Consider the following 12,161-nt stretch of genomic DNA (forward strand, 5'->3'; position numbering starts at 1 on the left):
ATTCTCTCTATTGAGTGGTCTATAATACAACCCTATTAGTGTGGTCACACCTTTCCCATTCCTCAGCTCCACCCATATGGCCTCTGTAGACAAGCCCTCTGGGTTGTCCTTTCTATGCACAGCTGTGATATTTTCCCTGACTAATAATGCCACTCCTCCCCCTTTCATCCCTCCCCCTCTATCACATCTAAAACAATGGAACCCCAGAACATTAAGGTGCCAGTCCTACTCCTCCTGCAACCAAGTCTCACTAATAACAATAATGTTGTAATCCCATGTGTCAATCCACACTCTAAGCTCATCTGCTTTACCTACAATAATCCTTGCGTTGAAATAGATGCACCTGAGAACATTTCTATCATGTACAAACCTTTGATTTCTGTCTATACATGCAGTCCTAGCATGACCTTTATCCTCTTCCACCTCACCATCTGCTCAAACACTCTGGTTCCTCTCCCCCTGCAAATCTAGTTTAAACCCCCCCCCCCCCCCCCAGAGCAGCCACTAGCAAACCTACTCGCAAGGATGTTACTCCTCCTCCTGTTCAGGTGCAAACCGTCCTGTCAGAATAGTTCCCACCTTCCCTGGAACAAAGCTCAATTGTCCAGAAACATGTCCTCCTTCCTGCACTATCTCCTTAGCCACATATTTGGCTGCATTATCTTCCTATTTCTAGCCTCACTAGCATGTGACACAGGTAGCAATCCTGAGATTGCAACCCTGGAGGTCCTGTCCTTCAACTTTGCACCTAACTCTCTAAACTCTCTTTGCAGGACCTCCTTCCTATCCACGTCATTGGTCCCTACATGGACCATGACATCCAGCTGCTCACCCTCTCTCTGGAGAATACTCAATCCGAGATATCACAGACCCTGGCACCAGGGAGGCAACAGACCATCAGGGGTTCTTGATCTCTCCCACAGAACCTCTTATCTATCCCCCTAACTATCGAATCCCCTGTCACTACTGCTGTCCTCTTTTCCCTCTTTCCTTTCTGAGCTGAGGGTCCAGTCTCAGTGCCAGAGACGTGACCACTACAACTTGTCCCTGGTAGGTCATCCTCACCAACAGTATCCAAAACAGTATACTTATTGTTGATGGGAACGGCCACAGGGGTGCTCTGCTCTTCCTCCTGTCTATTCCCCTTCCCTCTCCTGACACTCACCCAGCTACCTGCCTCCTGACTTTTAAGGGGTGACTGTCTCCCTGAAACTCCTGTTTATTTCTGCCTCTGCTCATGAATGATCTGAAGTTCATCCAGCTCCAGCGCCCTATCTCGGTTTGTCAGGAGCTGCAGCTGGATGCACCTTTTGCAGGTGTAGTCATCAGGGACAATTGTGCTGTCCCTGACTTCCCACATACTGCTTACGGAGCACCCGACTGTCACAACTGCTGCCTCCATTACCTACTCCTAAGTTAATTAAATTAATTAAAGGAACTTTCCCAGCCTTACAACAGCCATCCATATCGCTCTGACTCACTTAGAGGAACCGAGCACTTATGTGAGTGTTAGTTGTGGACTTCAGTTCTGTATTTAACTCAGTCATCCCCCATAAACTGGTCAGTAAACTGAACAATCTTGGCTTTGGTTCCTCCCTGTGCTCATGGGTCATGGACTTTCTCACAGACCGACCACAGCAAGTCAGAGTTGGTAAGCACAACTCCACCACCCTCATCTTAAAAACAGGCAGCCCTATGCTCTACACACTCTTCACACATGACTGCACCCCCATCTACACCTCCAACTCCATAATTAAATTTGCGGACAATATCACAGTGATTGGCCTGATTTCAGACGAGGATGAAACAGCCTATAGGCTCCAAGTGGATCATCTGACAGAGTGGTGTAAGGACAACGACCTGGTCCTTAACACCTCTAAAACAAAAGAGATGATCATTGACTTCAGGAGATTAAAGGACAGAGTAAACACCCCCCTCCACATACATGGAGAGGTAGTGGAAAGTGTGGAAAACCTAAAGTTCCTTGGAGTTATGTTGTCAAAACAGCTGACATGGACGACCAACACCTCGCTGCTTGTAAAAAAGGCAGAACAAAGACTCTTCTTCCTCAGAAAGCTGAAACAGGCCAAACTCCCACAAAAGCTGTTGCTTAACTTCCACAGAAGCACAATTGAAACCATCCTGACCAACAGCGCCACCGTGTGGTATGCCAGCTGCACAGCCGCTGAGTGACAAGACCTGCATCGTGTTGTGAAAGCGGCCCAGCGAATTGTCAGGATGGAGCTCCCAGGACTGGACACCATCTATTCCAGCAGACTCAGGAGGAAAGCAATCAGCATAACCAGAGACACCACACACCCCGGCCACTCCCTGTTTGACCCGCTGCCGTCCAGCAAAAGGTTCAGGACACTAAAAGCCAGAACAAATAGACTGAGGAACAGCTTCTACCCCAGAGCTGTGGCCTCCATCACACCACTCCCACAGAACAATGACTGAAACTGTGAGCACACACAAGGACTTAAATACTAGCACTAATGGCACTTTGTGCATTACTGTGATATTCTGGTGCTGCTGCAAATTATTTTCTGCTCCTTATCTATTTAATACTGTTTTTCTATTACTGTCTTGTTTTTTATCTACAACTTTATTTAATTACCTGAGAGGAAGCCAAACAGAGTTTCTTTGTATCTATGTATAATGACAATAAAGATCATTCATTCATTCATTCATTACCTCACTGGGAGCAAGCTCGTCCTCAGCCTCTGCTTGTTGAAGCCTCTCGAGCCAAAGCCTCAAAGCTCCACTCCTACCCTGAGCCACTCACACACTGGCCACTCCTCTTCAGTTACCCCTCCTTTTATTTGTCCCTGCCAATTGTCTCACACTTTTCCGGATTGAACTCCATCTGCCACTTCTCAACCTGGCTCTGCATCCCTTCAAAACAAAGATGCAGAGAAATTTCTTTGGCGAAAGGGTGGTGAATTTATGGAAATTGTTGCCACATGCAGCTGTGGAGGCCAGGTTGTTGTGTGTTTTTAAGGCAGAGATTGATAGATTCTTGATTGGACATGGCATCAAAGGTTACGGAGAGAAGGCTGGGAACTGGGGCTGAGGAAGAGAAAAAAACATCAGCCATGATTGAAAGGCAGAGCAGACTCGATGGGCCAAATGGCCTAATTCTGCTCCTATGTCTTATGGTCTATACAGCTTTATGAAGTCACCTCTCATCTTCCTTCACTCCAAAAAGGAAAGCCCTTGCTCACTCAAGCTTTCCTCATAAGACGTACTCTCTATTCCAGGCAGTATCCTGGTAAATCTCCTCTCTGAGGTTTCCACATCTTTCCTATAATGAGGCAATTAAAACACACAATATTCCAAATGTGGTCCAATCAAAGTCATAGAGCCACAACATTACCTCACAGCTCTTGAACACAGTCCCTCAGCTGATGAAGGCCAACACACTGCACACCTTCTTAACCAGACTAATCAACATGTATGACAACTTTGAGGAATTTATGGATATGGACCTCTGTTTCTCCACACTGCCGAGAATCCTGCCTTTAACCCTGTAAAGGTTACTGGCAGGATTGGCCATCCTGCCCTCAAGCGCAACCTTCCAAAGTGAATCATGTCACACTTCTCCGGATTGAACGCCATCTGCCACTTCTCAGCCTGGCTCTGCATCCCTTCCAAGTTTATGCTGCTTGTATTGCTTGGCTCATCTCCCATTGCTCACGTCATTCTGATTTCTTTTCTCATATAAGATTCTGGCATACTAGGTGGGAGAGAAATCATTCATACCATGTCAGTATGTGTGAAGCACCTTGAGAGATACTCCGTGGCTCAGAGATTGGCCAGTGATTGTGTATCTGTGCTGGAGACCAGGGTTCATTTGGCTAAAAGTACCTATGATGGATGTATTACATCTACTGAATGTCATGGTCTGCTAGTAATGAGGAGAATTCTGATCCACGGCCAAGGCTGATGCCAAAGCTTATTACACAGTGACTGTAGCTGACCACAGCAAAGAGGCCAGTTAAAGTTCTCTTGTTCTCAGTATTGTTTTGTTTGTACATTGGTTCTTTGGCAGTCTTTGTTGAAACTGTCATAGTGTCATAGATCAGTACAGCACAGAAACAGACCCTTTTGGCCCATATAGTCTGACTAGTCCTATCAGTGCATTACCCTCCATACCCCTCCAATCCATGTACTTATCCAAACTCCTCTTAAATGGTGAGATCAAACCCATGTCCTCTGGCAGCTCGTTCCACGCTCTCACCACCCTCTGAGTGAAGAAGTTTCCCCTCATGTTCCCCCTAAACATTTCACCTTTCACCCTTAACCCATAGCATCTAGTTCTAGTCTCACCGAAACTCAGTGGAAAGTATATTTATGTAGAGTTTTCATATTGTATTTCTTTTTGCCTTTTTGCGGCTCTTGAGGAAATATGGTCTGCCTCAGGAATTGCTGCTGCAGTTCTATACTGCAGTCATTGAGTCTGTCCTGTGCACCTCCATCACTGTGTGGTTTGGAGCCGCCACCAAGCAGGATAGAACCAGACTACAGCGCACAGTGAGGACTGCCGAGCGCATCATTGGAGCCTCCCTGCCCTCTATTGTGGACCTGTACTCTTCCAGGTTGAAGAAGAGGGCAGGGAACATAATAAAGGACTCCTTCCATCCTGCGCACGGACTGTTTGAACTGCTTCCATCTGGTAGGCGCTTCAGATCCCTCCAGACTAAGACTAATAGGCACTGGAGAAGTTTTTTCCCTACTGCGGTCACTTTGCTGAACAGTTAACTGCCGATTAACTGTCGGCTAACTATTACTTGGATTGCACTACTTGTATGTATAATCTATATTTTCATTTATATTTATCATTATTATTGTTATGAGCAGAGAGACAACATCTGCCGGAAGTAAATTCCTTGTATGTGCACAGGTACTTGGCGATTAAAGTCTGATTCTGATTCTGATAAATGCCAGCAAGAACCTAAATCTCAAGGTAGGATCTGGTGTCATATCCATACTTGGATAATACATTTACATTGAACATTGAACTTGCAAATTATTGCTGACCTGCATTGCACTTTCCCTCTCTATCTATCTTTCTAGCTATCTATTTATTTATTGTGACACAACACAGATAAAGGTCTTTCACCCCTTCGAGCCATGCCACCAACAACTCCCAATTTAACCTTAACCTAATCACAGGACAATTTTCAAAGACCGATTAGCAGCTGGTAGAACTTTAGATTATGGGCAGAAACTGGATCACCTGGAGAAAACGCACAAATTTTTCCACAGGGTTAACACACTGGCTCCTTACAGATGACATCGGAATTGAACTCTGCACTCCAACACCCTGTGCAGTGCTAGCTTTGCACTAACCGCTAAGTAACCCATGGTAACTATAACTTTATTCTGCACTTCCTTATTGTTTTGCCTTGTACTCAATGCACTGTGTAATGGACTGACATAGAGTGTAGAACAGTACAGCTTGGCAACAGGCCATTCGACCCTCAATGTTGTGCTGAACCAGCTAAAGAGCAAATCAAAGACACTCAAACAATAATCCCTCCTACCTACACCATGTCCATTATCCTTCCACATTCCTCACATCCATGTGCCTATCCAAACATCTCTTAAAAGCCTCTAATGTATTTGCCTCACCACTATGCCAGGCAGCATGTTCCAGGCATCTACCACTCTCTGAGCAAAAAAACCTCCTCCTCACATCCCCTTTGAACCTGTCTCTTCTTACCATCAATGCATACTCTCTGGTATTAGGAATTTCAACCTGCGAAACAGTTACTCTCTTTCTACTCTATCTATGCCTCTCATAATCTTGTAAACCTCTATCAGAGCTTCCTTCAGCTTCCGATGCTCCAAAAAACACCAACCCAAGTTCATCCAGCATCTCATGATTGCACATGCTCTCTAAACCTGGCAGCATCCTGGTGAAACTCTTCTGCATCCTCTCCAAAGCCTCAACATCCTTCCTATAGTGGGGCAAGCAGAACTGTATACAATATCCTGGTGTAGCCAAACCAGAGCTTTATATAAGACCATAAGATATAGGAGCAGAAGTAGGCCATTCGGCCCATCCAGTCTGCTCCACCATTCAATCATGGGCTAATCCAATTCTTCTAGTCATCCCCTCTCCCCTGCTTTCACCCCGTACCCTTTAATGCCCTGGTTAATCAAGAACCTATCTATCTCTGCCTTAAATGCACCCACTGACTTGGCCCCCACAGCCACTCATGGCAACAAATTCCACAGATTTACCACCCTCTGACTAAAGTAATTTCTCTGTATCTCTGTTCTAAATGGACGTCCTTCAATCCTGAACTCTTGTCCTGGACTCTCCTACCATGGGAAATAACTTTGCCATATCTAATCTGTTCAGGCCCTTTAACATTCGGAATGTTTCTATGAGAACCCCCTCATTCTCCTGAATTCCAAGGAATACAGCCCAAGAGCTGCCAGACGTTCCTCATACAGTAACCCTTTCATTCCTGGAATCATTCTCGTGAATCTTCTCTGAACTCTCTCCAATATTAGTATATCCTTTTTAAAACCAGGAGCCCAAAACTGCACACAAAATTCCAAGTGTGGTCTCACGAGTGCCTTAAAGAGCCTCAACATCACATCCCTGCTGGTGTGGTTTAAGTTCGATGGGAGTGGGCAGTTTAAATGGTTTGGCGATGACTAGATGGGCTAAAGAACCTGTTTCTGAGCTGTTTTTCTCCCCCTCTGATGCTATATGCCAGTGATATTAAACCTGATTCTGAAATAGTGAGAGATTGTTGAATAAAAAAACATAGAATGACACTGGAACAGATGGAACAGATTTAAGTTATATCTTAAATTCTGGCTCTGGAGTGATGCTTTTGGTAGCAGTATCATTATTAATGTCCAATGATAAGAATGCTGCTGTGGCTATGATGATGTGCGCTTGCTGACGGCTGAACTCACAGGTGTGGAGGATCAGAGCCCTTGTATTTGTGGAGAATGCTTTGTCTCATGGTGTTGCTCGGTCGTGTTTCCAATGCTCTGTCGGTATTCCTATGCCTGACCTCTTGTTTCCAGCTCTTCATGGGCAGTTCGCATTGCTCTTCCCTTGGGTTCAGTCAACAGTCTGCCATTCCTTAGCACCCAAGTCCAGGAACCACCATGACGGTTTTGGACAAATACTTTCTGTAATGTTTATCATCAGTCTACAGCACACTTACCCCTCGTCACAGTAAAATGTGACTGTGGCTCCAAACGTGTTGCCTGTCGCATTGTACCGTCCGTTCAACATCTCTCCTGGACTTCCACAAGATTTTTCTAAGAAAGGAAAACGGCAGATTTCATTAAATACCAGCCTCGGCTTTTACCATAATCTTCAGCAGAGCAGCAGAAGCTGCAGAAACAAAATGAGGTAGGAACAGGGAAGCTACCCCTTTCCCATCCCTACCACCCACACACACACCCAGACGGACATCCAACGCCAGGACAGGCTGCCTCCATTGCTGTGCTGTAAGTCGTGCTGATGTTATGTTGAACAAGGTTGAGCATGCTATGTTGTAGTGTGTTACACCCAGGCAACAGCTGTACGTGCAGTCTCTCCCAGCTCAGCCACTGAAGCCTGTAACTCCTCCAGATCAAACTCCTCTTTGTGGCCTCCCTCACTTGTCCCTTTCTTGCACAGTTTCAGTTTTTGAGGACGGCCTGCTCTAGGCAGATTTATAGTTTTTCCATTTTTGAAGATTGACGTAACTGTATCTAAGGGATGTTCGGTGACTTGGAAATTTCCTTGCATCCATCTCCTGACTTCTGCTTTTCAATAACCTTTTTGTGGAGTTACTTGGAGTGTTCTTTTGTCTTCATGGTGTAGTTTTTGCCAGGATACTGACTCACCAGCAACGGGACCTTCCAGTTACAGGTGTATTTTTACTACAATCAACTAGAACACCTTGACGACACACAGTGATCCTCATTTAACTAATTATGTGGCTTCTAAAACCAATTGGCTGCACCAGTGATGATCTGGCATGCCATATTAAAGGAAGTGAATACTTATGCAATCAATTATTCTGTGTTTTATATTTTTAATTAATTTGTATCACTTTGTAGAAATCTGTTTTCACTTTGACACAACAGAATCTTTTTCAGTTGATCAGTGTCAAAAAAAGCCAAATTCAATCCAAAGATCATTCAATGTTTTTAAAAATTTGTTTAAACTTTCAAGGGGGCTGAATACTTTTTTTATAGACACTGTGTGTTATATGTTTTTCTCTGTGATCTAACTTTGTCTGTGCGGGACAGATGGTGGGGAACTGGAACCAGTTGGAGGGGGAAATCACCAAAAGTTTCAGATCTCAAACCATTCAATACCATCACTAGATGTTCTCTGTGTACAATAGAAACAAGAAAATTGGCTCAATGCTTTAACATATAACATTAAAGGAGCAGGGAAAGTGAAAAGACTAATGTATGAAGTTGTAGAGAGGGTGGGAAGAACAGAGGAAGTATGTGAGGTGAAGGATTTACAATTGGTCTTGTCTTAGCTTTCCTATCAGTAAGGCGGAGTTGAGATTAGGAAGGAAATGTTACGGCTCGGCTGTGGCACTTTAAGGTCAGTGGAAATAATTTGAAAGACGCAGAACTCTACAAGAGACCATAAGACATAGGAGCAGAATTAGGCCATTCGGCCCATCAAGTCTTCTCTGCCATTTGATTGTGGCTGATTTATTTTCACTCTCAACTCCATTCTCTTGCTTTCTTCCTGTAACCTTTGACATCCTGACTAATCATCAATTTTCACTTTAAATACACCCAGTGACTTGACCTCCTCCGCTGAGTGAGGCAATGAATTCTACAGATTTCCCAGTTGCTGGCTAAAGAAATTCCTCCTCATCTCTGTTCTAAAGGGGCATCCTTGTGTTCTGAGGGTTTTGCTCTCTGGTCCTCTCCTCCATTATAGGAAACCACCTCTCCGCATCCACTCTGTCTAGGCCTTCCAGTATTCGATAGGTTTCAATGAAATTCCCTCCTCATTCTTCTAAACTCCAGCGAGTGCAGGCCCAGAGCCATCAAACATCCTCATATGTTAACCCTTTCATTATCGGGATAATTTTTGTGAACCTTCTCTGGACCCTCTCCAATGCCAGCACGTCCTTTGTTGGAACATTGGCAGGGATGACGGCAGAGGAGCAATGTCTGCCCTTTCTGGAAGCAATTTGTAAGATATTGCAAAATATATATGTCCCAGAGAAGAAGAAATTTTCTAAAGGCAAGGTGACACAACCGTGGCTAACAAGAGAAGTCAAAGCCTGTACAAAAACCAAAGGGAGGGCATATAATAGAGCAAGAATTAGTGGGAAAGTAGAGGATTAGGAAGCTTATGAATACCAACAGAAGACAACCAAAAAAGTCATTAAGAAGGCAAAGATGGAATACAAAAGTAAGCTAGCCAATAACATTGGAGAATACCAAAAGCTCCATGGACATCTAACTGCTGGAAAACAATGCTGGAGAGGTAGCAATTGCAGACAAGGAAATGGCGGACAAACTGAGTCAGTATTTTGCATTAGTCTTCACTGAAAAAGACACTAGCAGTATGGTGGAGGTTCCAAGTGTCAGGTGTCATGAAGTGTGTGAAGTTAGCATTAGGAGGGAAAAGGTTCTTGGGAAACTGGCAGATCTGAAGGTGGATAAGTCACCTGGACCAAATGGTGTACACCCCAGGGTTCTGAACGAGGTGGCTGGGGAGGTTGTGGAGGCATTAGTAACAATCTTTCAAGAATCACTAGATTCTAGAATTGTTCTGGAAGACAGGAAAACTGCAAAGGTCTCTGCACTCTTAAAGAAAGGACAGAGGCAGAAGAAAGGAAACTATCAGCCAGTTGGTCCGACCTTGGTTGTTGAGAAGATGTTGGAGTCAATTTTGGGGATGTGGTTTTGGGGTACTTGGAGGCACATGATAAAATAGGCCAAAGTCAGCATGGTTTCCTCAAGGGAAAATCTTGCCTGACAAATCTGTTGGAATTCTTTGAAGAAATAACAAGCTGGATAGACAAAGGAGAATCAGCTGATGTTGCAGAATTGGATTTTCAGATGGCCTTTGACAAGGTGCCACACGTGAGGTTGTTTAACATGCTACAAGCCCATGGTATTACAGGAAAGATTCTAGCATGCATATAGTAGTGGCTGTTTGGCAGGAGACAAAGTGTGGGAATGAAAGGAGCTTTTCTGGTTGGCTGCCAGTGATTAATGATGTTCCACAGTAGTCTGTGTTGGGACTGATTCTTTTTATGTTATATGTCAATAGTTTGAATGATGGAATTGATGGCTTAATTGCAAAGTTTGCAGATGATTATTTGAAGATAGTGGAGGGGTAGGTAATTTTGAGGAAGTGGAGAGGCTATAGAAGGACTTAGACAGTGTACGAGACTGGGAAAGAAGTTGCAGGTGGAATACACTTTTGGGAAGTGTATGGTCATGTACTGAGGTAGAAGAAATGAAATGGTTGACTATTTTATAACTGGAGAAAAAAACTACAAAAAAACAAGGTGCAAATGGACTTGGGGGGTCCTCGTGCAGGGTTCCCTAAAGTTTAATTTGCAGGTTGAATCTGTGGTGAGAAATGCAAATGCAATGTTAGCATTCATTTAAAGAGAACTAGAATATAAAAGCAAGGATGTAAGGCTGAGACTTTATAAAGCATTGGTGAGACCTCACTTGAAGTGTTGTGAGCAGTTTTGGGCCCCTTATCTTGGAAAGGAGGTGCTGAAACTGGAAAGGGTTCAAAGGAAATTCATAAAAATGATTCCAGGATTGAACGGCTTGTCATATGAAGAGTGTTTGATGGCTCTGGGACTGTGCTCACTGGAATTCAGAAGAATGAGTGGTGAGCTTATAAAAACCTATTGAATGGTAAAAGGCCTTGACAGTGAATGTGGAGAGGATGTTTCCTGTGGTGGGAGAGGCTAGGACCAGACGACAGCCTCAGAATAGAGGGGAATCCTATTGGAACAGAGATGAGGAGGAATTTCTTTAGCCATAGAGTGCTGAATATGTGGAATTTATTTTCACAGGCCACTTTGGAAGCCAAGTCTTTAGGTTTAGTTAAGGCAGAGTTTAATACTTTCTTGATTAGTCAGGACATGGAGAGATCGGGGTGGGGCGGGGGAGACTGGGGCTGAGAGAAAAAAATGGATCAGTCATGATGAAATGATAGAGCAGACTTCATGCACCAAATGGTCTAATTCTGCTTCTCTATCTTATGGTCTTGTACAGGGCCCAAAATTTCATGCAATACTCCATATCCAATCTGACCAATGGCTTATGAAGTTTCTGCATTACATCCTTGCTTTTAAGTTTCAGTTCTCTGGAAATAAATGCAAACAATGCTTTTGCCTTCCTTACGACTGACTCAACATGCAAGTTAAGCTTTAGGGCAGGGTTTCCCAACCTGGGGTCCACAGTTCCCTCCGTCAATTGTAGGGGTCCACGACATAAAAATGATTGGGAATCCTGCACAAGGACTCCTACATCCCTTTGCACCTCCTGTTTCTGTCTGTGCACAAGTCCCAGCTAAGCCTTTGCCGATAATGCTTCAAGCTGGTCCGGATGTAGCAGCATTCCAGAGGGGATAATCCTCAACTGCCCCTGTTTTATTTGCCTTCTTGTTTTGCTTTGCCCATGGAGTTTAAGATAGCTGCATCACAACTGAGGGCTGTTTGCGTCCATCTGAAATCCCAGAAAAGGGCATTGGGGCAGCATGGTAGAGTGGCATCAGTGAAACACAATTACAATGCCAATGACAGGGGTTCAGTACCCACCCTTGTCTGTAAAGAGTTTGCACGTTCTCCTTGTGTTTCCTCCGGGTGCTCTGGTTTCCTCCATCATTTCAAACACCTACAGATTCATAGCTTTGGTCATATGGGTGTAATTAGGTAGTGTTGGCCCAACGGGCCAGAAGGGCCTGTTACTGTGTTGTTTCTTTAAATGCAGAGAAAAAATAATCTTATCCCCTTTGGTTCTAAATTCTAACACAACTGGGAATGTGTGCATGTTGCTACAGGGAACAATTTCATTTAAATTGCATTGTATAAGTATCATTTGTGCATTTAGACTCTCTCTCTCTCTCTCTCTCTCACACACACACACACACAGATTGGGGCTGAGCCATGATGGAATGGCACAGCAGA

General features: G+C 44.2%; 1 protein-coding gene across 1 annotated transcript in view; it reads right to left on the reverse strand.

The window, feature by feature from the left end:
• LOC132380875 (C4b-binding protein alpha chain-like) overlaps window positions 1–12,161 on the reverse strand; it is a 56,549-nt gene that overhangs the window by 21,900 nt on the left and 22,488 nt on the right. Inside the window, exon 3 of the mRNA XM_059949794.1 lies at window positions 7,197–7,293. Within this exon, the coding sequence (XP_059805777.1) occupies window positions 7,197–7,267 (71 nt within the window). The 5' untranslated portion in view covers window positions 7,268–7,293. The remainder of the gene's footprint in view (window positions 1–7,196; window positions 7,294–12,161) is intronic.

The sequence above is a fragment of the Hypanus sabinus genome, chromosome 25, assembly GCF_030144855.1.
Source record: "Hypanus sabinus isolate sHypSab1 chromosome 25, sHypSab1.hap1, whole genome shotgun sequence".
NCBI lineage: Eukaryota > Metazoa > Chordata > Chondrichthyes > Myliobatiformes > Dasyatidae > Hypanus > Hypanus sabinus.